This window comes from Natator depressus, chromosome 2, assembly GCF_965152275.1.
Source record: "Natator depressus isolate rNatDep1 chromosome 2, rNatDep2.hap1, whole genome shotgun sequence".
NCBI lineage: Eukaryota > Metazoa > Chordata > Testudines > Cheloniidae > Natator > Natator depressus.
In genome coordinates, this window is record NC_134235.1 from 62,212,917 (window position 1) to 62,239,006 (window position 26,090).

The window sequence follows — 26,090 nt, forward strand, 5'->3', positions numbered from 1 at the left end:
CCAGTTTTCAGCCACTTCATGGAGTTTATCTGAATGCACCCGCTTTGAGGGGAGGAAAGAGACACAGAGAAACCACAATCCTTTAAATAAGAGCCTGCTATTTTTAGTTCTTGAACTGGAGCTAAGTTTAAAGCGCTCACCAGTTGAGAAAGCACAGAGACGCCTGAGTGCTGTATTCCCGGACAGAATTCCTGATAGTGCAAACCACTTCCACACAGATCTACAGCTCTACACGAAGAAAGGGCCAGAGAAACAATACAGTACAAATGTGGTCCAAAGAGTTGTGTATGCAGGAAGTGAGGGAGCCTTTGACAAAATGAATATTGCCCGCGTTTCCTCCCAGAGTAACAGAGCGAGCCAGGGATGCCCCTACCCCAGGACAGTCCGTCGGTCGCAGCACACCTGGGAGGAGCGAGCCAGCCAGCAGGAACGGGGGTGGGGTAGCTTAGGCATTGGTACAGCTCAGGCTCTCTGCTCTCGTGTTTACACCTGCTCCTCCCCTGCCTCCAGCTCATCCCACCATCCGCTGGGGCTGCCCCGCTTGCCCCGGGGCTCTGATTGCCTGGCCCGTGGTTTCGGGCACGTGGGGGAGGCCATGTGGCCCCTTCCCGCAGAGCCCCTTCCTCTGGCGGAGCCCCGCAGCGGAACTACGTTTCCCAGGGTGCAGCCCGCAGCCCGGGGAAGGCGGTGCCCGCCCCGCAGGAAGGGCGGCGCGCCCGGGGCACTGCTGCGCCGCAGAGCCAGTGCGGAGCCGGGCGGCGGCGCGGGAGCAATGCTGCGCTATCCCGGGCCACGCTGCCCGTCGGGCGCCCGTCTCCTCCTGCTGCTCCTCCTCCTCCTCTGCGCCAATGCTCTGGCCTCCGTGGTGTCGGGGAGCCGCCGGGGGGGCAGCAACGAGAGACCCATCATTGGTAAGAAGCGCAGGGGCAGGGGGCCAGGGCGCGACGGGCACCGTGACAGCCCCTGCGTGCGAGAGGTGTGCCCCGTGTTCGCAGGGGGGGAGAGCCCCACACCACCTTGGAGAGAGGAGGGAGCAGAGGGGTGGTTAGGGCAGATGTTAACACGAGAGGGTCAATTGGGGCAAAGCATTAAAATAAGGCAAAAATACCTTCTCCTTCCTCCAAAACTCCCCTCCTCCCCCTCCCTCCAGGTCTGACACCTCTGGGGAGGGCGGTGTTGACATCCTGAGTACAAAGTTTCATTGTGTCAACAAGGAGCGATCTTCTCATTGCCTACCCGTCTCACCTGTTAGGATGGTGTCAGCCTCAGCAATAACAACGTAGCCTGCACTGACTCATCAGGCGAAAGACTATTTGACTGTATCTATCCAGTGCGCCCATATACTCCCACTGCGGTAGGATCTGAGCGCATCCTAATCTTTTAGAGCAGTGTTTCTCAACCTTTTTGATACCAGGGCCTGGCTTGCTGCCTTCCTAAACTATCGGGGAGATCTCGGGGACCAGTGCCGGACCTGCCATTGAGAAACTGTTTTAGGGTAGGTCTGCACTATCACTTAAGTCAATATAACGTACGTCACTCAGGGATGTGACAAAGCCACGCCCCTGAGCGATGTAAGTTACAGCGACCTCAGCACTGTCCACACAAGCGGTATGTCAGCAGGAGAGGCTCGCCTGACCACCTTCTGCCTCACATGGAGGTGCAGTAATTATGCTGAGGAGAGAGAGCTCTCCCGTCGGCACAGAGCATCTTCATCAGATGTGCAGCTGCACTGATGTAGCGCTTCTAGTGTAGACTAGCCCTGTTAGAGTATTCATCTTCAGAACACCTGAGAGCTAAGGAAGTACAGTTATCTCCATCTTACAGATGGGGGACCGAGGCACACAGACACTCAGGAGTCCCCTCCCCCCACCCACCCTCTCAACTTTTTCAGAAAAGCCCCTCTGCTCCCTTTTGAAGTCAGAACAAGTGTTGATTTTGTTTAAAAAAAAAAAAGATTCCTTTTCCAGAGCTGGTTGTTTGTTACCAGGTCTTTGCTTTCCATATGTAAAGTAAAAATAGTAAGCAATTAGTCAGCAAGCTAGTTTTTTTTCATTTTCGCTGTTTCCAGAAGCTGTGATACAGTGAGTCATGTGGCACAGTTGCACAACAGTCTAGAAAACGTTCTAATGTAGTGTTCTGGTCTGGCTATGTGCTGCATAATGGACATTTAGAAAATGTCCAAGTATCTTTGTGTAAATCCTCATAAAAAGGTATTGTCTAAGGCCCCAATCCTGCAGACCTACACGTGCTTAACTTGAAGCACATACATTGTGATTTTAATGGGACTACTCACATGCTTAAAGTTAAGTGCAAGAGTAAGTGTTTGAAGGATTAGGGCCTAAAATGGTATTAGTTTTAGAATTACAAATGGACCTTATTGTAGGTTTTTGTATGGCTAATGTTTAAGATATGGTTTTTAGTATTTCTGATGTTTTTGAAAATATAAATCCTTAAAAATGTGAAAATGGAAAATTCTAAAACACTGCCTGCCACCACAAAAAAAAGCCTGCAACATTAGACGTAAAGTAAATAATCTGTGTTGCCTGTCATCTCAACTCTGATACATATAACTATGGTCCCAATATTGCAGTCCAATCTGTGTTGATGAGACTGAACTCTTATGGAATCCTCTCGATTCACTGTGTGGGGCCAGTGGTCCAACTATAGAGATTAGGCTGCAGGGTCAGGGATTTGATTTTAAACTCTTTGGAGCTGGGACCTTGTCTTTAAAGTGCTTTGATAAATAAAGATATTTTAGTTATGCTCTAAACAAATTAAATATAGAAAATATGTTTATAAGAAGTTGTGGAACTAATCAAATAAGGCAGGGAATTTAAAGTCAAACTGTTAAAATGGTTTCATTTGATACCCCATTACTAAGCAAGCTTATTTGCTTATTATTCCAATTTTCTCATACTTCATGGTAAATCATTAAGTATAATACTACTCAATGTAGTATATGAATCAAATCAGTTAGTGAAAGGAATGAGAGTTTTGATTTAATTTGCCTTCTTCTGGACTATAACTACTGTCATTTGTATAGCAGCAATCCTCTCTGTTTTCTGGACACTGTAGGGATATTGGCACAGGAGTGTGACTTTACAAGTTTCAGTAGATTTGGAAGTTCCTACATTGCTGCTTCATATGTGAAGTTCCTAGAATCTGCTGGTGCACGAGTTGTGCCAATAAGGTAGGCTCTCATATAGTTACAGGTGGTAATTCCGGGCCTTTTGTACTGCAGAAATGCCTAATCTTGAAAGGTGCTTAATGCGTAAGTGCTGACTCACTTTATAATTTTAATTCCTCACAGACTAAAGAAAGTGCACAGCACTTTGCAAGATCTCTAGGAATGGAGGCTAGACTCACGGCAAGCTGGTGCCTGCCAATGCAGTGTATTAAAAGTGTTTCTTCATCTTCAGACTTAATATATGTACCAGCTGCTAGCTGTGATCTGTGAAGTTTCCAAATACATGCTATTGCCTTTAGGGCCATATATTGCCACGTGTACGTAAATAAAGCTAGGACTCAGGGTATGGAGGGAGACTGCCACTAGTGCTTGAAGTGTTCAGATCTGATTCCTCTCATACTCTGGCTCACTAACTACTGCCACAAAGAGCTCTATGTTTTGCAAATATTCCAGGTTCTGGATCAGAGTAACATTCTGGCTTATGCAGGCAATAGGCTGCCAGAAAGAGCACTTCGTGGCCAACGGTAAAATGTAAAACTGTAACCGCAAATACGATATTAGTAGGAATTAAAGTAGTAGTTGGATACTGCTACAAAACAAGAACACAACCAAGTGTCAAAACTGCATGAAATCATTCTTCATAGCCAATGTTTTGATGATCCCATTGGTCTTCCCCAGCTTTCTGAATCTCCCCGGGACTTTGATCTGAGAACCTGTGGCAAAACACGCTCCTTGTTCACAGAGACTGGCTCTTAGCTAAAAAGGTGGATGGGGCAAATTGAGAAAGCTAGGACTGAGTGTGGCAGGTGATAGTCAGAGTGTGTGTTTAACAAGTGGGGCAATTCTGACCTTGCTGACACAGGTGTAAATCAGGAGTAACTACTCTGAAGTCAGTGAACCATAAAATCAGTGTGAGAATGGAATAAGATCTCATGTTTATAAATCACTGTTAATCATATACTCACATGGTTGCTCTATACCTCTGCACCAGCTCTGACACCATGCTCCAAAGGAGACACACCAGCAGGGGTTGTTCCCAAAGCCCCATGGATTGATGTGAGGGGCCATGCAGACTGTATTGTCTTTTCTAAATTCTTTGAGGCTGACAGGTGTGGAGGTAGGATAAAGAAGTTGGTGGAGTCTCCACTTCTATGTGAAAGGGGTGAGATCTGCATGCAGTCTGTCACATCCATGCATGGCTCTACGGCAGGGGTGGGGAACCTTTTTTCTATCAGGGGCCACTGACCCACAGAAAAAAAACAGTCACGGGCCATACAGCCCTGCGGGGGAGGGAGGGTGGAGGCTCCAGGGTGGGGCCAGAAATGAGGGCTTCAGAGTGTGGGAGCAGGCTCTGGGCTGGAGCAGGGGTGCGGGCTCTGGGGTGGTGCTGGGGATGAGGGGTTTGAGGTGCAGGAGAGGGCTCTGGGCCAGGGCCAAGGGGTTTGGAGTGTGGTAGTGGGCTCAGGGCTGGGGCAAGGGGTTGGGGTGGGAGGGAAGGCTCTGGGAGGGAGTTAGGGTGCAGGAGGGGGTTCCGACCTGGGGCAGAGGGTTTGGGTTGCGGACTCCGCTGGGCAGCGCTTACCTTAGGCGGCTCCTGGTTGGCGATGCAGTGGGACTAAGGTAGGCTCCGCGCTGCTCTGAGAAGTAGCCACCATGTCCGGCCCCTAGGCGGAGGGGCCAGGGGGCTGTGCGCGCTGCCTGCGCGTGCAGGCCCCACCCTCATAGCTCCCATTAGCCTCGGTTCCCAGCCAATGGGACCTGCAGAACTGGTGCTGGGAGCAGGGGCAGCACGCAAAGTTTCCCCAATCGCCCATGCTCCTAGGGGCCGCAGGGACATGTCAGTTGCTTCTGGGAGCTGCACGGAGGCGACCAGACATTTAATGGTCTGTCAGCCCTCCCCCCGCAAGGGGCAAGCTGGCACTTACAGCTCCAGCCCTGCGGGGGGCTGCCGAGACTCAGGCTTCTGGCCCGTGGCATGGGGACTTGCTGTGGGCCGGATAAAGGCTGGAGGTTCCCCACCCCTGCTCTAGGAGGCCTGAGCTCACCCCGTCTGACTCCCTGAAGAGTAAGTTTCCATTTATGAAATTTAAGGCTGGAAGAGTCCTCAAGAGGTCATATAGTCCCCCCCCACCCCCACGGAGGCAGGACTAGGTAAACCTAGACCATCCCTGACAGGTGTGTATTCAACCTGTTCTTAAAAACCTGCAATTATGGGGATTTCACAACCTCCGTTGGAAGCCTATTTCAGCACTTAACTATCCTTGTAGTTAGAAAGTTTTCCCTAATATCTAACCTAAATCTTGCTTGCTGTAGATTAAGGCCAGTCCTTTCTTGTTCTACCTTCAGTGGCCATGGAGAACAATTGATCATCGTCCTCTATAACAGCCGTTAGCATATTTGAAAACTGTTATTAGGTCCCCCCACTCAGTCTTCTTTTCTCAGTAGTAGACATACACAGTTTTTCTAACCTCATAGGTCAGGTTTTCTAAACCTTCTATCATTTTTGTTGCTCTCCTTTGGACTCTTACCAATTTGTTCATATGTCTCCTAAAGTGTGGCACGCAGAACTGGACCCAGTACTCCAGCTGAGGTCTCACCAGCATTGAGTAGGCAGGACAGTTACCTCCTGTGACTTACAGATGACACTCCTATTAATACACGTCAGAATATTAGTTTTTTGTAGCTGCATCACATTGTTGACTCATATTCAATTTCTGGTTCACTGTAACCCTCAGCTCCTTTTTACACTGCTGCCACCTAGCCAGTTATTCCACGTTTTGTAGTTGTACGCTCTTCATAGACTACTGGAAGAGTAAGGTACCATTTATAACAGTGGGGGGGGGGGGCAGATTTTGGCCTTTAGTGACCTAGAATTACTCCCTTCCTTAGTTTTCATACATGTTTTTATAAACTTTCCATGCCCATTGCAGATGGCTTGTATTAAGTATCTTTGGTATTTTAATAGTAGAATGTGATGAAGTTTTAGACATACCTATAACTATCTTTGTTGGGATTTCAGACTAAATCATTCAGAAGAAGAGTATGAAAAGATTTTCCAGTCTATTAATGGGTAAGCTTTGAGCATCAGTTTCCTGTTGAAATGTCCATTAACACAAAGTCTCTCTAAAACAGATATTATCAAAGCCACTGTTGTTTTACTGTTAAGTGCTTGGTTTTGTCTTTAGTGATTCCAGACTCAGATACTTCATTTTTCTAAGTAGGGAATGCAAGTGTAATCTTCTTTCTTGCAGGTGTGTGCATTAATCGTGATTAAAAAAATTAATTGTGATTAATCACAGTTTTAATTGCACTGTTAAACAATAGAATACCAATTGAAATTTGTTATATATTTTGGATGTTTTTCTACATTTTCAGATATATTGATTTCAGTGACAACACAGAATACAAAATGTACAGTGCTCACTTTATATTTTTATTACAAATATTTGCACTGTAAAAATGATAAAAGAAATAGTATTTTTCAGTTAATCTCGGACAAGTGCTGTAGTGCAATCTCTTTATCATGAGAGTGCCATTTACAAATGTAGATTTTCTTTGTTCCATAACTGCACTCAAAACAATGTAAAACTTTAGAGCCTACAAGTCCACTCAATCCTACTTCTTCTTCAGCCAATCGCTAAGAGAAACACGTTTGTTTACATTTACAGGAGATAATGCTGCCCACTTCTTAATTACAATGTCACCTGAAAGAACATGCATTCGCATGGCACTGTTGTAGGTGGTGTCGCAAGATGTTTATGTGCCAGATGCGCTAAAGATTCGTATGCCCCTTCATGCTTCGGCAACCAATCTAGAGGACATGCTTCCATGCTGATGACGCTTGTTAAAAAAATAAGGTGTTAATTAAATTTGTGACTGGACTCCTTGGGGGAGAATTGGATGTCTCCTGCTCTGTGTTTTACTCACATTCTGCCATATACTTCATGTTATAGCAGACTCGGATGAAGTTGTTTGTTTTAAGAACACTTTCGCTGCAAATTTGACAAAATGCAAAGAAGGTACCAATGTGAACTTTCTAAAGATAGCTACAGCACTCAACCCAAGGTTCAAGAATCTCAAGTGCCTTACAAAACCTGAGAGGGATGAGGTGTGGAGCATGCTTTCAGAAGTCTTAACAGAGTAACACTGATGAGGGAAACTACAGAACCCAAACCACCAAAAAGGAAAATCAACCTTCTGCTGGTGGCATCTGACTGAGATGATGAAAATGAACATGCATTAGTCCGCATTGCTTTGGATCGTTATCAAGCAGAACCTGTCATCAGCATGGACATATGTCCTCTAGAATGGTGGTTAAAGGTGAAGGGACATATTACTCCTGGGAAAACCTGCAGCACTGCGCATGCACAGAATTCATGTTCACCGCAGATTTCTTTGCTTCCCTATCAGAAAGTCATTTTTCTGGGGGGAAGCAAAGGGAATCTGCAAGAGTAGTCACGTACCAGTCCCTAGCTGCGCAGGTTCATTGTTTCAGGCAGCCGTCAGAGAGGTAAATCACCGCAGGGCTGGGGACACCCAAGCTAGTGGCTCCTATCCTGAGCCAGAATCAGCTGTTAATCCTGGCTGGGCTGGAGGCAGGAGAGGACAGGACTTCCCTTTCCCCTGCAAGGAGTGGCTGGGGCTGTGTCCGACCCTCCCCCAGTTGCAGCATCCTCCCATGCTCATCATTCTCCTCTGTTTCCTGCCCCCATCACGCCACAGCTGCGGAGGGAGGGGTCACTGTATGGGGAGCTGCTCCCCCATCCACCCAACCCCCGTGCATCTGGACCTCCCATACCCAGACACCCACACCAAGCCTCACCCCATACACCCAGAAGCCCCTAGCACACCATACCTGAACCCCACCCCACTGAACCTCAGCCCCTGCATCTGGAGCCTCCCTGAACCCAGACCACGCCCCCACTGAGCTCCCTGCACTTAAACCCCCACCCTGATGAGCCCCACCCCCCTGCAGTCCCCGGAGCCCCCACATCCAGATCCCCATGCCACTGACTCCCAACTAGCTGCACCCAGACCCCCACCCCACCAACCCCCACTTCCCCAGCACCCAGACACCCCTGCTGAGACCCCCACACCGAGACCTCTCTGCTGAGCCCCAGCCACTGTCACTTTGAAGCTCCTGTAGGGTCCCATTGCCCACGCTCCTAGAATACCCACTGAGCTGCCTGCACCTAGATAGTCTCACACAGAATCCTCTCACCCCACACCTGGGTCCCCCCACACTGAGCCCCTCCACAATTGGATCCTGCCTGGTTGAGCCTGCCTGCTCAAAATCTGGTGCAGGGCCCAAGAGTATTTCTGGGGCAGGCCCAGGCCTTATGCTGTGTCAGGGTTGGGTGCAGCCTCACCACTGAGTCCATGTCCCGAGGATGAGGGGTGGGGAAGCTGAAGGGTGGTCCCCACCTTCACACAGCCAGTAGTCTGTGCTCCCCACTGCCGTGCTGGAGCCTCTGCATTTATTTATTGACAAATAAAACTTGAAGAATTTTAAATTTTTTGGCACAGAATGCCCACAGGAGTAACATATGAAGCTTTAAAAACAACAAGGAGTCTGGTGACACCTTAAAGACTAACAGATTTATTTGGGCATAAGCTTTCGGGGGTAAAAACCACTTCTTCAGATGCAATTGAAGAAGTGGCTTTTTACCCACGAAAGCTTATGCCCAAATCTGTTAGTCTTTAAGGTGCCACCGGACTCCTTGTTGTTTTTGTGGATACAAAGTAACACGGCTACCCCCTGATATATGAAGCTTTAGCACATCTGGCATGTAAATATCTTGCAACGCTGGCTACAACAGTGCCATGCGTTTGCCTGTTCACTCTTTCAGGTGACATTGTAAACAAGAAGCGGGCAGCGTCATCACCTGCAAATTTAAACAAACTTGTTTGTCTGAGTGATTGGCTGAACAAGAAGTAGGACTGATTGGACTTGTAGGCTCTAAAGTTTTACATTGATTTATTTTTGAATGCAGTTTCTTTGTACATAATTTTACATTTGTAAGTTCAACTGTCATGATAAAGAGATTACACTACAGTACTTGTATGAGGTGAATTGAAAAATATATTTTTTTACAGTGCAAATATTTGTAATAAAAATAAATATAAAGTGAGCACTGTACACTTTGTATTCTGTTATAATTGAAATCTATATATTTGAAAATATAGAAAACATCCAAAAATATTTAAATAAATGGTATTCTATTATTGTTTAGCAGTGTGAGCAATCACGTGATTAATCTGATTTTTTTAGTCGCTTGACAGCCCTACTTATTTTGGCACCCCTGTCTGCCTGTGAGCAGGCTGATAGGAGCAGCATTTGAATGGAAGCCAGCAGCCCACTTTCACTTTTCTCATGTTGTCTATATCTCCTTTCAGTGATGGCCTTCATTTTGCCAAAGCTATTTCACAGCCCTTGCTGCTTGCCTACTCGCTGTTTCCCTCCTTACTCCTTCTCTGTCTCCTCTTCCAATCCTCTCCATGGTTCCTCTACCCTTCTTCCTGTCTTCCCCTCTTTGTCCTGCACTTCCTCCTTGAAACTTTTTCTCCCAGGTTCCTTGCTCCACTCAACTCACCACTTATGGTATTGTGTCAGCTGAGGGCCTGATTCTGCCACCCTTACTTAGGTTGAATGATATTTTACTCCATGAATAGTTTCCATGGGATTTCTTGTGGAGTAAGATGTGACTCAATGTGAGTAAAGGTGGCAGTGCTAGGTCCTTAGATTGCAGACTCTTTGTGACAAGGACAATGTCTTTATGTTCTGTAGAAGGCCAAACACGCTTGCATTTTGGGCTAGATGGTGCAGTAGAACCTTAGAGTTACAATGCCTCGGATTGGAGATTGTTCGTGACTCTGAAATGTTAGTAACTCTGAACAAAATGCTATGGTTGTTCTTTCAAAAGTTTACAACTGAACATTGACTTAATACAGCTTTGAAGCTTCAATATGTAGAAGAAAAATGCTGCTTTTAACCATCTTAATTTAAATGAAACAAACACAAACAGTTTCTTTACGTTGTTAAACCTCTTTTTTAAACTTTCCCTTTATATTTTTAGTAGTTTACATTTAACACAGTACTGTACTATATTTGCTTTTTTGTTGTTGTTGTTGTCTCTGCTGCTAACTGATTATGTACTTATGGTTCCAAATGAGGTGTGTGACTGACCGATCAGTTCGTAACTGGTGTTTGTAACTCTGAGGTTCTACTGTAACTTCATCTTCTGCCCTGAGCAAATGGGCATATCTGGCTGGCTATTGGAGAGGGCAGAGTCAAGTCTTTTCCCACTCTTTATCCTCTTGCCACCCAAATACTTGCAAACGGGAGTAGTGGTCAAGTAGCTGCTGTTTACCTTTCATCCCAACTCATCTGTGATCAGAGTCACAATCTGAGGAGGGCTGCACAAGTGAGTAAGGGTGGGCCATACCCTGTTTCGCTGCTCTGTTCTGTAAAGTAAGGACTGTGAGAAGCTGACTTTATATAAATAATAAATAAAATCAGTAAAAGAAAGTAACGGCATCCATTGAATCGTAATATGGAGGCTTTGGATCAGAATGCTAATTATGGCCTTTTATCTTGTAAGGCTTGAATGTTTTAGCTTCAGGTTCTTCTCACTCTGAAAATATTATCTTTAGTTATTCTCAGCAGCTAGCCCACCCCCTTTTTTTTTAAGTGTTGGAATTTACTGTAGCACATAGACATTGTGATCATATGGTTTGGTGTTTGCCTCCAGTGAGTTTAGGTCTCAGGGTTCTTATCAGCCCTGTCCATGTTTACATATTATATTATGCCTAGACCTATAGTTATTTAGATGTAATAATATTTTGTTGTTTTTCAGGGTGCTTTTCCCAGGAGGTGGTGTTGATCTTAAGACTTCAGAATATTCCAGGATTGCTAGGATATTTTACAACAAGGCACTAAAGGTAACTACTTAAAGGAAAAACTGTTCTGGTTATTGTCAGTGTTCAGGGACCAAAATCATGGGAGGCTTATATTTGGACATCTGCAACTGGAGTGCAGTATATTCCTGTTAATAAGCAACTGACTACTGGTATGTGTGTTTAACAAATCATCTAATAGAGTTAGATGCAGGTCTCAGATGAACACCTCCAGAAAATTAGAATCTGAACTTTAAGGTTTGAGGCCCATCGCTAAATAATTTAAGTGAAGTCAACCGTTAATTTCTTTATTTGTACAACATTACGTGTAAAATTTAGCTTAATCACCCTTATTGCCAACACTTACACTAGATGCTAAGAAAGATTGTGTATTTTTTATGAAGCAGAAGTGGTGCTCATATGTTGTGCTCAGTACTAACTGAGGCCAAGATTTTTAGGGGTTTGGGTGAGTGCTCAGCACTTTCTGAAAACCAGGCCCCTTTAAAGCGTTTCAACTTGAGCACCCATCTTTGTTCATGGGCATTGTCATCTGGGTATCATAGCCCCTGATATTGCAAAGACGTGCTTATCTTTATGCAGTATAAGTAGTCCCATTTACCTCAATGAAACTACGCACAATGCATTAAGTTAAGCATGTAAGTAAGTGTGGAGGATTGGGGCCACAATGTCTGGTGGGGGCACCATTACAGTAAACAGTATGATGAAATTGCATGAACATTTCACAGCAACTCAGTAAATTGCTTGTCATCACTTCATATACAGAGCTTGAGGAAAAATCTTATTTGACTTGCTGAATGTAATCAAGATAATTGAAAATTTAGAAAGTAATTTCCAGTTCTTTATAGATGTCCTTTCCTGGCATGCTTTTCTCTGTTTTACTCCTGAAATTGTGTGCTCTGAACTGCATCCTTTGAGACTTAATTAGCACTATAAAATACTAATACATTTTATAAGTGCAATGTGAATTATAGAAGTCAAGGTGATGTTTGCATGTATGAAGATGATTGGAATTCCTACTATTCTTTTAAATTCACATCAGTGTCTCTTCCCACTTTCCCTCATCAAATTTAAAATAAAGAGGTTACTTGATGTGACTGTTTTTAAATTACGTGTACACACAAGGGGTGAAATCCTAGACCCATTGAAGTCAATGGGAGTTTTGCCATTGACTTAAATGAGGCAAGGATTTCATCGAAGATTTTTTCCTCAGCTTATAAATTATAAATTACAGACTTTAATGCTGTTAAATAAGTGGTTAATCTCTAAGCTGCATTTTTAGGCACAGCAAAAGTAAGGGGAGTATATGTTAATGGCTTGATTATAATTTCACTTAAACTGATGTAACTCCTTTGACATTAGTTGCTCCTCATTTGCATCAGAGTAAGTGAGAGGAGTAGCAAGCCTAACATATCTAGCACTTACATGGCAAATAGCTGGAAAGATACTGTAATGCTTTTGGAGCTTCTTTGTAAAGATATTTTATATATCAGTAGTTTACTATAGGAGTAAATATCTATGTGAGTTTTTACAGTCACAGTATCAGGGATATAGTAAAGGTGGAGATGGCACTTCTTTCTAAGCCCCGAGTTTCAGTTGCTTAGATCTTTCCAGAAAAATAGCTTTTGAGTAATAGCTTCTCAAGTTGGGTCACAATTCAGAAATTTGTTTTAGAAAGAAATTAAGAAAATGCACTGAGCCATCACAAAAAAATAATGTTCTGGGGCAACAGAGCTTTTAAACCATGCGTATGGTGTAGAATTGCCACCTGCTTGCTGTCCGGATCTTCTCTCTTTAGAGCTTTATGTGCTTCTTTAAGTTGAAGGTTTCATTCTGCTTTTGCTTAGCTCTTCTTTCCTTCTCCTAGTTTTGCCCTTAGCTCAAGTTTCACATCGGTTTCATTGTTTTTAAGGTAACACTGACACTTTCTGTTTTATGTTGTTTAACATTAAAAAGGTTGCAGAGCAGTTTTTAAACTAAGAAATGGGGGAAAGCTGATTGCTGCAGAGGCGCACGTGGATCGGACAGAGACTTCTCTTAGAGGAGAATCTATTGATAGAGATTCTCTAGGTTTTAGTCAGGAGGAGAGGATGGAAGAGGATAAAGTATGGGCCAGTTCAGATGAGAAGTATTCACATAAAGAATCTGACACATCAGAAAAGGGCAGACAAATAAACAGTGACAGGTTTTTAAAGTGCTTGTACACAAATGCTAGAAGTCTAAATAATAAGATGGGTGAACTAGAGTGCCTCGTGTTAAAGGAGGATATTGATATAACAGGCATCACAGAAATCTGGTGGAATGAGGACAATCAGTGGGACACAATCGTTCCAGGGTACAAAATATATCGGAAGGACAGAATAGGTCGTGCCGGGGAGGGGCGGGGGGCACTATATATGAAAGAAAATGTAAAATCAAATGAAATAAAAATCCACATGTTCCATAGAATCTCTCTGGATAGTAATTCCATGCTCTAATAAGCATAGAACAGTAGGGATCTATTATTGACCACCTGACCAGGACAGTGATAGTGACGATGAAATGCTAAGGGAGATTAGAGAGGCTATCAAAATAAAAAACTCAATAATAGTGGGGGATTTCAATATGTCACCTCAGGATGAAATGCAGAGACAAAATTTCTCGATATTTTAAAAATGGCTGCTTCTTGGAGCAGCTGGTACGGGAACCCACAAGGGGAGAGGCAACCCTCGATCTAGTCCTGAGTGGAGCGCAGGATCTGGTCCAAGAGGTAACTGTAACAGGACCACTTGGAAATAGTGACCATAATATAATAACATTTAACATTCCTGTGGTGGGAAGAACACCTCTACAGCCCAACACTCTGGCATTTGATTTCAGAAAGGGGAACTATGCAAAAATGAGGAGGTTAGTTAAACAGAAATTAAAAGGTACAGTGACTAGAGTGAAATCCCTGCAAGCTGCATGGACTCTTTTCAAAGACACCATAATAGAAACTCAACTTAAATGTATACCCCAAATTAAAAAACACAGTAAAAGAACTAAAAAAGAGCCACCGTGGCTTAACACCCATGTAAAAGAAGCAGTGAGAGATAAAAAGGCATCTTTTAAAAAGTGGAAGTCAAATCCAAGTGAGGTAAATAGAAAGGAGCATAAGCACTGCCAAATTAAATGTAAAAATGTGATAAGAAAAGCCAAAAAGGAGTTTGAAGAACAGCTAGCCAAAAGCTCAAAAGGTAATAATAAAATGTTTTTTAAGTACATCAGAAGCAGGAAGCCTGCCAAACAACCAGTGGGGCCCCTGGATGATCGAGATACAAAAGGAGCACTTAAAGACGATAAAGTCATTGCAGAGAAACTAAATGAATTCTTTGCTTCAGTCTTCACGGCTGAGCATGTGAGGGAGATTCCCAAACTTGAGCCATCTTTTGTAGGTGACAAATCTGAGGAATTGTCACAGATTGAAGTGCAACTAGAGGAGATTTTGGAATTAATTGAGAAACTTAACAGTAACAAGTCACCGGGACCAGATGGCATTCACCCAAGAGTTGTGAAAGAACTCAAATTTGAAATTGCGGAACTATTAACTATGGTTTATAACCTGTCCTTTAAATCAGCTACTGTACCCAATGACTGGAAGATAGCTAATGTAACACCAATATATAAGAAGGGCTCTAGAGGTGATCCTGGCAATTACAGACCGGTAAGTCTAACGTCAGTACTGGGCAAATTAGTTGAAACAATAGTACAGAATAAAATTGTCAGACGCATAGAAGAATATAAATTGTTGCTCAAAAGTCAACATGGTTTCTGTAAAGGGAAATCATGTCTTACTAATTTATTAGAGTTCTTTGAGGGGGGATTTGATAGCTGCTTTCAACTACCTGAAAGGGGGTTCCAAAGAGGATGGCTCTAGACTGTTCTCAATGGTAGCAGATGACAGAACGAGGAGTAATGGTCTCAAGTTGCAATGGGGGAGGTTTAGATTGGATATTAGGAAAAACTTTTTCACTAAGAGGGTGGTGAAACACTGGAATGCGTTACCTAGGGAGGTGGTAGAATCTCCTTCCTTAGAGGTTTTTAAGGTCAGGCTTGACAAAGCCCTGGCTGGGATGATTTAACTGGGAATTGGTCCTGCTTCGAGCAGGGGGTTGGACTAGATGACCTTCTGGGGTCCCTTCCAACCCTGATATTCTATGATTCTATGATTCTATGAGGGGGTCAACAAACGTGGACATAGTGTACTTAGATTTCCACAAAGCCTTTGACAAGGTCCCTCACCAAAGGCTCTTACGTAAATTAAGTTGTCATGGGATAAGAGGGAATATCCTTTCATGGATTGAGAACTGGTTAAAAGACAGGGAACAAAGGGTAGGAATAAATGGTAAATTTTGAGAATGGAGAGGGGTAACTAGTGGTGTTCCTCAGGGGTCAGTCCAAGGACCAATCCTATTCAACTTATTCATAAATGATCTAGAGAAAGGGATAAACAGTGAGGTGGCAAAGTTTGCAGATGATACTAAACTTCTCAAGATAGTCAAGACCAAAGCAGACTGTGAAGAACTTCAAAAAGATCTCACAAAACTAAGTGATTGGGCAACAAAATGGCAAATGAAATTTAAAGTGGATAAATGTAAAGTAATGCACATTGGAAAAAATAACCCCAACTATACATACAATATGATGGGGGCTAGTTTAGCTACAACTAATCAGGAAAGAGATCTTGGAGTCCTTGTGGATAGTTCTCTGAAGAAGTCCACGCAGTGTGCAGCGGCAGTCAAAAAAAGCAAACAGGATGTTAGGAATCATTAAAAAAGGGATAGAGAATAAGACGGAGAATATCTTATTGCCCTTATATAAATCCATGGTACATCCACATCTTGAATACTGCATATAGATGTGGTCTTCTCATCTCAAAAAAGATATACTGGCATTAAAAAGGTTCAGAAAAGGGCAACTAAAATGATTAGGGGTTTGGAATGGGTCCCGTATGAGGAGGTATTAAAGAGGCTAGGACTTTTCAGCTTGGAAAAGAGGAGACTAAGGGGGGGATATGGTAGAGGTATATAAAATCACGAGTGGTGTGGAGAAAGTGAATAAGGAGAAGTTATTTACTTGTTCCCATAATATAAGAACTAGGGGCCACCAAATGAAATTAATGGGCAGCAGGCTTAAAACAAATAAAAGGAAGTTATTCACTCAGCGCACAGTCAACCTGTGGAACTCCTTGCCTGGGGAGGTTGTGAAGGCTAAGACTATAACAGGGTTTAAAAGAAAACTGGATAAATTCATGGAGGTTAAGTCCATTAATGGCTATTAGCCAGGATGGGTAAGGAATGGTGTCCCTAGCCTCTGTTTGTCAGAGGATGGAGATGGATGACAGGAGAGAGATCACTAGATCATTACTTGTTAGGTTCACTCCCTCTGGGGCACCTGGCATTGGCCACTGTCGGTGGACAGGATACTGGGCTGGATGGACCTTGGTCTGACCCAGTATGGCCTTTCTTATGTCCAAATTTCTCCTCCAGGAACCCAGGGCATAAAATTGCTGGCTATGCAAACGTCAAGCACATAAAAGGGCTAGATGTTGCAGAAAAAGTCCTATAGAAGTAAAAGGGATTTACAGTTTGTTAACTTGTACGTAAATTACTCTGTGTTGACCCATTTCTTCATTTTTTTGTTTCTTATTTTAAAGGCTAATGATAAAGGAGACTATTTTCCTGTATGGGGAACATGTCTGGGATATGAAGAGCTTACATACCTCACCAGCGGGGAGATTTTACTGACTTGGACTAATACTGAGGATTTTGCTCTCCCACTGAACTTTACTACAGGTGAACAATCCTGTTACACTGCTAATGTCATTTGGATTCATAGGATTTTTTTTTCTTGTAATAAACCAATATTTATGGTTGAAGGTTTGAAATAAGTGACTAATGTTTTTATAATATTAATATAGTTACTTCTGTAAGAAAGCCAATAAAATTCTGTGACTGAAAAATTAAAGGTTTGAGGGCAAACTGTTTGCAGCTCATGGGTAATTAGAGAAAGGCCTGACCAAAATTATGGATCTGAAAAGCTGTGAACTTTGGGAAAGTTTGGTCCTAGATCCATAATTTTGATCCAGCCCCCTAACTCTGTAATGAGCTCTGGATCCTTATATACTATAATATATAGCAGGGATTGGCAACCTTTGGCCCGCGGCCCACCAGGGTAAGCCCGGCGGGCCAGGCTTGTTTGATTACTTGCCACGTCTGCAGGTTCAGCCATTCGCGGCTCTCACTGGCCACAGTTCGCCGCTCCAGGCCAGCGGGGGCTGCGGGAAGTGGTGTGGGCCAAGGGATGCGCTGGTCACCCTTCCCGCAGCCCCCATTGGCCTGGGATGGCGAACAGCAGCCAGTGGGAGCCGCGATCAGCTGAACCTGCAGACGTGGCAGGTAAACAAACCGGCCCGGCCTGCCAAAGATTGCCGATCCCTGATATATAGTATTGAAATCAGTGGGACTACTTGCAAAATGAGATGCAGCTCAGCATAAGAGTGGCAGAAGCTGGCTCTGAATGATGCTTTTTTGTTTTTTTTCTCTAGGAGCAATAAGCAGGATTTCTTCCATTGATTGCAGTAATTAATCAATGGACTAAGTCCTGTTGCCTTGCCTTATTTTGAAAAATTCTGCCATTCCTAACTACACAGAGTAGTACCTCACCACACCATTGACATTAATGGTAGAACGTGGTTCTAATGAGTGGGAGCAAAGGAGGCAGAATGGGGCCCTTAGTGGGTCAGGGCTGCAGCATATGGCCTAGTGAGAATTGTTAGACTGCACTCTGCCATAGCTGTATTATAGATTTATTACTGGGGTATGTTTGTATTGTATTATTGATTAATAAAATTCAGTGAAAGAACAGAATCAAAAGAAATTAAAATGAATTCAGCCAGTACTTCATCACATTTATCTCCATCCTAATAATGATGTTCCTATGGCTGCCTGGTAGTGAGAATATTCCTTTGTCTTTTTTGTACAAGCTGCACAAGACAGCAGGATGTTCAAGAATTTTCCAGACTTCTTGTTGAAAAAACTTGCCACTGAGTCTTTGACAGCACACTTTCATCACTGGAGCCTCTCCATGCAGGTATTTGATTTAGTGAACCAAAATGAGGTTACTCTGTTAAATCTAGAAATAAAACATTTTTTCTGTCACTTTTTAATGCAGAATTTCACACAGAATGAGAAGCTACGCAATTTCTATAAGGTTCTAACAACTAACACCCATGCAGATGTGGAGTTTATATCGACAATGGAAGGTAGTTATCAGTGTAACACGTAAACTGTGATAGGGTTTTGTGGGGCTGTTTTTGGGAGGGAGAGGGGGGAGGGTTTGTTTGTTTTTTGTGTGGAAGATCTCAGTGAGTGTGGCGGTGGTGTTACTAATTTTAATGTTAGGATAAGGAGTTAAGTGTCTGCACTGCCTGCCTTCTGGTTGATTAGAATATGTTTTGTCAAAGATAACTTATACCTCTGCACTTTACTTTAGATGTGCATGTTTCAGAGTATGATTGTTCTCTCTTTCACTCCACTGCTCCACACCTAGATATGTTAGCACACTTTATCAAATGAAATATTTTCAGATCTATGGGACAAGACATGGAAACACCACTCCAGTTTCTGTAGCTTAAACCCCTCCTCAATGAAACATGTATAGTCTTCACTTCCACTGCTGGCTGTCTACAGATACTGCCTCTCCATGTTGCTCTCTTTATCCGTGCCTGTAGTTACAGGGAGAGCCATTTATGCTAGTGACGTGCCAACAGTATCCCCCATTCCTTTGGCTACAGTTCTGGTAATTGCTGTCTTCCAAAAGACTCCTGCATAACCTGTGCCTTTACCTGGCATATTTAACTCCAGAAACATCTGTTTTGATTCATTAGAGCAGCAGTGGGCAACCTGCAGCCTGCGGGCAGCATGCGGCCCATCAGGGTAATCCCCTGGCGGGCCGTGAGACAGTTTGTTTACATTGACCGTCCGCAGACACGGCTGCCTGCAGCTCCCAGTGGCCACGGTTCACTGTTTCTGGCCAATGGGAACCTCAGGAAGCGGCAGCCCAGGAATGGCGAACTATGGCCACTGGGAGCTGTGGCAGCCATGCCCACGGACGGTCAGTGTAAAAAAACTGTCTCGTGGGCCGCCAGCAGATTACCCTGACGGGCCGCCCGTGGGTATAGATAGGATTTTGTCATTTTTCTGCTAGAAGCTATACAGTAAGTGTATGGTACTGAAGTTAGATCGTAACTGCAATTAATAACACTTTTAGTACTCTTATTTTTTATAATGAAACCATTTATTTTTCCTTTTTTTTTTAATATTGCAGCTAAAGCAATCAGATTACAATGGTGGAACAGCGACCTGCAGAAATTTGTTTGCATAGAATTAAGCCCTTTTTCATTTAGCATCTCACTATAACTTTTAATTTCTTATAATGTAAAATTGACCAAACTATTTTTTAAATGTCACCATTATTGTTCTTGGGCTGAAATCTTGTATGTGAAGTTTTAGGTGGGAATACATTTTACAAGCTGCTTAAGGCTTTTTGGTCCCATTATAGATGTTATGAATTATATGTGAGATATAGTGAGATCTCTAATAATGTGTTCATTGTAATAAAATTGTGCATGCCACAATTTAAGTGAAGACCTAAATGTTACATGCATTGATGAAAATTTGTTTACACAGCACATAAATACCCAATTTATGGTGTCCAATGGCATCCAGAGAAAAATCCTTTTGAATGGAAGAACTCATCAGGCATACCACATTCTGCATCAGCTATGAAAGTTGCATATTACGTAGCTGACTTCTTAGTGAATGAAGGTAAATAGTTCTTTTTTCATTTATATTCATAAAATTTAGTTTCAGAGAGATAAAACAGTAGAATATTCTTTGAGAGGGGAAAAAGGCCCCCTTTCAAAGTGTCCAAATACTATACCTATGATCACATACTATGCAAGCTTTAAAGGCTTATTAAAAGGAGGGACATTGTAAATAGAATGGTTAAGCAAAAGTAACAACAAAAGCCAAGCATTCTGATGGAAGCATACAAACTCCTTTTAGCAGAGAGTAATTTGCCAGGAGGAGAGTGTCGATTTTTAATTTGATATAAACATTTGAGCAGACACCAAAAACTGATGAAACTTTAGAATTGTTAAGGCTGCACTCTAGGTGAACTCAAAGCTCTTATTCACATCCCAGTCTCACTCTGCCTTGGGCAAAGTAGGTAGAATGAGATAATGAATGGAAGATTTTATTTCCAGAAGCTTTCTGAGTTTTGTTTTAATTGGGGTAATTACAGTAGGGGGATTGACAAAAGTAAGTAGGAAACTGTCTCCAGGCTCAGAGAAAGATCAATACACTTTCCTCTTGCAGTGTCTAGCTGTGTCACTCTCTCTCTTGTGCTATACCACAAACTCTTCTGTGTTAGTCCCTTAAGGTACAGTAGTTAATCCTCTCAGTATATCTCTACAGCCATTACTCCAGCTGGCTAAAAAAATTTCTGCAGCCCAGGAAGGGTCCTCAGACGAGATTGACAACAATGGTGTGTAGGCCAACACTGCCTCCTGAACATTTTTTACATATATCAGAATCCGTCATGCCAATTTTCTCCTAACCATAAAAATAAAATGTGGGGAAAGAAACGCAAAATATTTGCTGACCAGTGGAGACTTGTACTCAGCCTCTATGAGTATTTAACTACCAGTCCAGTCTGCTGAAACAGAATTTACTTTTCATCAATGATATTTCTTATTACTGCATGTTAATTTTAACGTATGCCTAATTCCAGATGGAAAAAGCTGAATTAGTAGGATTTTGTTTTCCTTGCAAATACAGTTTTTCTCAACATCTTAATATCTAAAAGTCTAGTATTGCAATGTATTAGTTCTGGTGTTGCATGGGTCTCCAATGCTGCAAGAATCAAGTTTTTGGAAGCAGCGATTGCTCTTAAAAACTAACATATTCCTCCATGATAATATAGTATCCCTATTACCAGTATCTTTGGAAAAGCTAGCTCCATAATATTCCCCACAAATTTAAATTATTACAGTACTGCTTACTATAATCCTATATAGAATAAGTGATTTCACCAAGAAAGATACTATCATGGATGATGACAGTGAAATAATCTGTTCTTTTAAAATGTTTTACAGCCCGGAAGAGCCTGCACCATTTTCCTAATAAGGGTGAAGAGACCAAAACATTGATTTACAATTATACCCCTGTTTTTACTGGTACATTTTCTTCATTTGAGCAAGTCTATTTTTTTGATTGAACATCTATCCCATAGTACAGGATAGCTATCTATAAATAAAGTTATTTGTTGCAAGTTTCATAATTAAACTCATGTTGTGCATTGCAAGTGGCAGAAAGCCAAAATGCTTAGCTTACTTTACAGTGATTTATCCTATGTTACCTCTGTAGAATTGGCCCATTAATCTGACAGATTTCAATTCAATTACATTATAATGGTCCTGGATCTCATTTTAATACCTGCTACAAAGAAATACATTTTACCTCCAGAGACCACAACTTGATTGCACTTATAAATTTGAAACAAATCTGGTTTATTTAAAAAAACTGAGCAATACTTTTGGCCATGTATTTGAAAGAAATGAGTTTACTTCTACAAAACGTTGTGGGCTCTGTGATAACAGCTGGGTAGATAAAAGATTTGATTTATCATAATTTTCTTCTCTTGGTCAGAGTACAATACAATTAAAAGATGAAATAATCTTTTGATCTTGAGCTTGACAGATGTGTGCTTGTGTAACCAAACTCTTGGCAGAGAAAATTGTTTGTCCTTTAGAAACACGACAAAATAACAGGGAAACATTATTGTAAACGGACATAAAGAAGTGTATGCAGTACCATCTGTACCTTGTAGGATTTACATAGTGAAGGTGCAGTATTATTTAGGCATTGCATCCGTTAAAGTAAATCTGTTTGGAGGCCACAGTTAAAACATTGATTCACCTCCTGCTCCCTTGTTCAGTTTCACTTATTCCTTAAGAATCTGTTCCAAAGCACACTGAAGTCAGTGGAAAGATTTTGGATAGGCCCCGAATTAGTTTGCTTTTTGAAAGAATATGACTGCCTAGAGTTTTTAATGATAATGTAATGTATAATTTGACTTTTGGTGAAATCTGTGAAATCCTGACCCTGTTGAAATTAAGGGGTGTTTTGCCATTGACTTTAGTTGGGACAGGATTTCATCCTTTTTTAAAAAACATTTTGATGTAATGCTAATGTGACTAACAGGGATACAGTCAGCGAAGACTTTTACTGCTGATACAATGTAATGATTGTAATTATTAGGCAGCTGCATTTACTGTGTTTTTTCCTTTTGCTTTGCCTTGCAACACATTTACTTGAAGTAGCTCTTCTCAGTTACTGAAAAGTTTGTTCAGTAGTTTTGTGATGTCAAAATAGGACGAAGATGAGGCAATCAGTTTCATTTCCCTTTTCTTCCACAGGCCCAAACCTCCCACTGAAATCAGTGGGAATAGTGTTTTAACCTCAGGTCTCCAGAATTGAAAGTTAGTAACACACAGCAGTTCCAGCACCACATCTGCCTTACAGGTGCAGAATTTATCAGGGCATTCGAGAGGGTGGAAGACTTCTTACTCGCTATTCATGACCAGATAAGGGCTAACCTGTAGCAGGCCTAACAGAAAGAACTGGAAATGCATTCATTAATGTTCTATAAAGCAAACATTTTTATCTGTAACTACTGTCAAGAATCCAGCCCAGTGCACTCATAAGCATGGTGTATTTTGGTTATAAAATTCAGCATTTGTATTTCATTATTTCTAGGTACTATTACAGTCAAACTGTGCAAAGCTTAATTAGTCTAGGACATTTTAGATCACTTCTGTAAGTGCTTGACTACCCCAATTCAGCACAATACAATTTTGTGTTGTATTATGTATCTACTAGTAGCTGAAAGCTCATGCTGTCACACAGGTGTAATTTATAAAGACGTGGCTGAGAACTTAAAAATTGGATGGTAATGGAGTACTAATCCCAGTGATGATTCAGCCTGTTGATATTCTAAACAAAAAGTGCTTTGAGCCCTGCTTGTAGCTGTTTCCATCACTTCACATTGACTCAGACATTCTAGGCTTCAGAGTGACATACAGACTGAGTGACAATCCTGGACTCTTATATAGAATACTATGAGCCTGATTCTTCTCTTATCCCAGTTTTGCACTAGTATAGTCTTGATTTCAATAGCGTGTCTCCTGAGTCCTGGCTTACCAGTGTGAGAAATGACATTAGCATAGCTGTGTTTTTAACAGAGTTACTCCTGATTCTTGACTTACACCAGTCTGAGAAGAGAGTCAGGCTCTGTATCTACATACAGGCATAGCGGCTAAACTGCTTACACACTAGTGACCAAATCCTGCAATTCTTACTTAAGCATCCCCAGGAGTTTTGCTGAGTAGGGCTTTTCTACAGCTAAAACTTACATTGACATAGCTTCATTGCTCAAGGCTGTGAAAAATTTCATGTGCCATGTGATCTATTTAAGTTGACCTTACCCGCACTGTAGAATTCTTCCATGGACCTAGCTACCACCTCTTGAGCGGGTTGATTTACTACAGTGACAGAAAAGCCCCTTCTGTTGCTGTAGTAAGTGTCTAGCCTACAGCGCTGTCGCTGTGCCACGGTAGCGTTTGTAGTGTAGACATACCCTAAGAGTTTGTCTATGTAAGAAATGCATGATTTAGCCCTAATATAGTGGAGACCAATCCTGCAAGTGGAATTTCTGTTAACTTTACTGATTGTGACCAGGGCCAAAGTGTGCAAATGCAAAGGGTAGGGGTGTGTGTAATCTGAGTGAGATCAGTGTATTTATTCATGAGTTTGGAAGTTTATTTCCTTGCTGTTTTGTTCTGCTTTATAAAGGAGCACTTTATTGAACTGATTGTATTAAATGATTTCTTTTAATACTTGAAATAAAGTTTACACAAGCAGTTTTGTATCTTCCTTGAGAGGTGTACACAGACTATTAAAAAAAATTATAAAAGAGTCTTGGCTGCTTCAGTCCCTGCCCAATCTTGATGCAATCACTAAACAGAGCAGTCCAGAGGCTGGTCTAACCCGCACCAGTTGGCTGTGGTCTCCAGGGACCATCTGACAGCTGAGGATTGCCAGAATGCATCGCTTTCTAGCCACTCCCTTTTGCTTACCCATGACAGAGGCAAAAGAGGGTGGTACAGACTATTCTGGCTGCCCTTCTGATGGGGACTGTCCCACACCTGTGGTAATTCGAGTTGGGGTCTTCCATCAGTTTCTGCTCTCTTTTCCGCTCTCTGGAAGAGCAGGGCAGAGAATTTGTTTCTAATAATTAATCACAGCGCTGAAAAATTAATACAGTTATGGTGGACTTTGTGTGGTTCCCAGAGAGTGTGTCTTTATGGGCAGTCACAAACCTCGTTGAAGCTGGTGAGCATGATAGCTGCCTGTCATTCAGGCTAAATGAAAGAGGAATTAAATGTCCCTTTGTTTAGTGATAGTTGAAACAATAATGACTACCCAAATCACAGATCAGTATGGCAAGGATGGAGTAGGAGCTGATTCTTGAGGTCTGAGGGCTTTTGACTGGGGATTGCGGGCTTAGGGGCTGTGTATATTTTGGTGGAGCTGTGGGTGTCTGTGAGGCAGAATCAGCCAGAGGTAGCAGAAAACCAGGAGACAAGAAGAGAAGCACTGGTAAGATAGCCCTGAGAGAAAGCCAAGAGAGTGCTAACTGGAAAGAGCCTAGAACTGTGAGCAAAGAAACTGTCTCCTGTTATTTGATTCCTTGTGTTCACAGAAATAAGACTTTATGCACATTCTTTGTAGATAAACAGGATTTCATCTAAGAAATCCCAGATTCTATCATCAATTTCTCTTCCTAATGGAAACAATCTGCAAGACCTTGAAATGGCTAACTGCTCAGGAAAAGAGGTAATTTTTTAAAATATAAATCTTCCAATCTATAGGGTTGCTTCTTAATTACTTAGTTAATGTATATAATAGCTCAGTTTTAAATACCTTACTATTTGCATTATTGAAGTACAGGTATAGTGTGTTTCAGAATTGATGCAGGGGCATGGGCAGATTGATACTGCTCTGGAGAGAACAAAAGAAGCACTGGTAATGTGGCTGAGAGAGAATGCCAGAGAGCGCTTTTTTGGACAGAGAGCTAGCTGGAAAGAGGCTAGGAACTGTTAGCAAAGAAATTGCCTCCTCATATTTGATGCCTATTGTTTTCAGGGAAAGACCACTTTGTGCACATTTGTAAATAAACAGGTTTCCATCAATTTCTCCTCCTAACGGAAACAACACACAAGACTTCAAAAGTAGCTAGCACGCCTCCTCCCCACACACAAATATGTTTTTTAATATAAAACTTCTAATCTGTAATGTAGGTTCTTAATTATTTAGTGCATGTTTTAATAGATCAATTTTAAAGACCTCACTATTTGCATTATTGAAATATAGTTAAAACATTTCAAAATATCTGTGGGGGGTGGAGAGAGGGCAGAGACATAGGGCCCAATACAGCTGTCTGGAGGAGATGACTAATGGAGAACAGAATCTGGCCCACTATTTTGAAAATTGATCTTACCATCACCACTACAATTCTGTCTATTACAGATTATATTTCAATGCCTTTGAAAGCAAGATTTTATAAATGGTTTTAACATGTGTAGTGTGTTTGTATTGGACCATTTTGAAATTTGAGAACTTTCTGGTTCACACCAAAGATTAGTGTTTGAATAGGATAGTTATAGTAGTATGGTATGTTATTTAAGTACAAGAGGGACTGAATAAGATTGTGGATTCAGTGTATATTAGGCATTTGGCATGTCTAGTTGAGAATTTAACACATTACTTAACATATAGGGTGACATGTTCCCATCTTCGCACAGAGCAACAGGAAGGCGATTGGGAAGGAAAAGGGCACGCAGATA

General features: G+C 42.1%; 1 protein-coding gene across 1 annotated transcript; it reads left to right on the top strand.

The window, feature by feature from the left end:
* Positions 1-704: 704 nt before the first annotated feature.
* Positions 705-24,103, top strand: LOC141982333 (gamma-glutamyl hydrolase-like). The gene is made up of 9 exons (XM_074944311.1): positions 705-911; positions 3,076-3,190; positions 6,207-6,257; positions 11,044-11,128; positions 16,776-16,914; positions 18,105-18,211; positions 18,293-18,383; positions 19,810-19,947; positions 21,279-24,103. The coding sequence occupies exons 1-9, from the start codon at positions 773-775 to the stop codon at positions 21,398-21,400; spliced, it is 987 nt and encodes a 328-aa protein (XP_074800412.1). The 5' UTR covers positions 705-772; the 3' UTR covers positions 21,401-24,103.
* The last annotated feature ends 1,987 nt before the right edge of the window (positions 24,104-26,090 follow it).

Bases quoted from the DNA above. Each gene is read 5' to 3' on its own strand.
- LOC141982333 (XM_074944311.1), top strand. From the start codon at position 773: ATGCTGCGCTATCCCGGGCCACGCTGCCCGTCGGGCGCCCGTCTCCTC. The intron at 6,258-11,043 runs GTAAGCTTTGAG...GTTGTTTTTCAG, and splicing joins ATTTTCCAGTCTATTAATGG to GGTGCTTTTCCCAGGAGGTG. The intron at 18,212-18,292 runs GTATTTGATTTA...TTTTTAATGCAG, and splicing joins ACTGGAGCCTCTCCATGCAG to AATTTCACACAGAATGAGAA.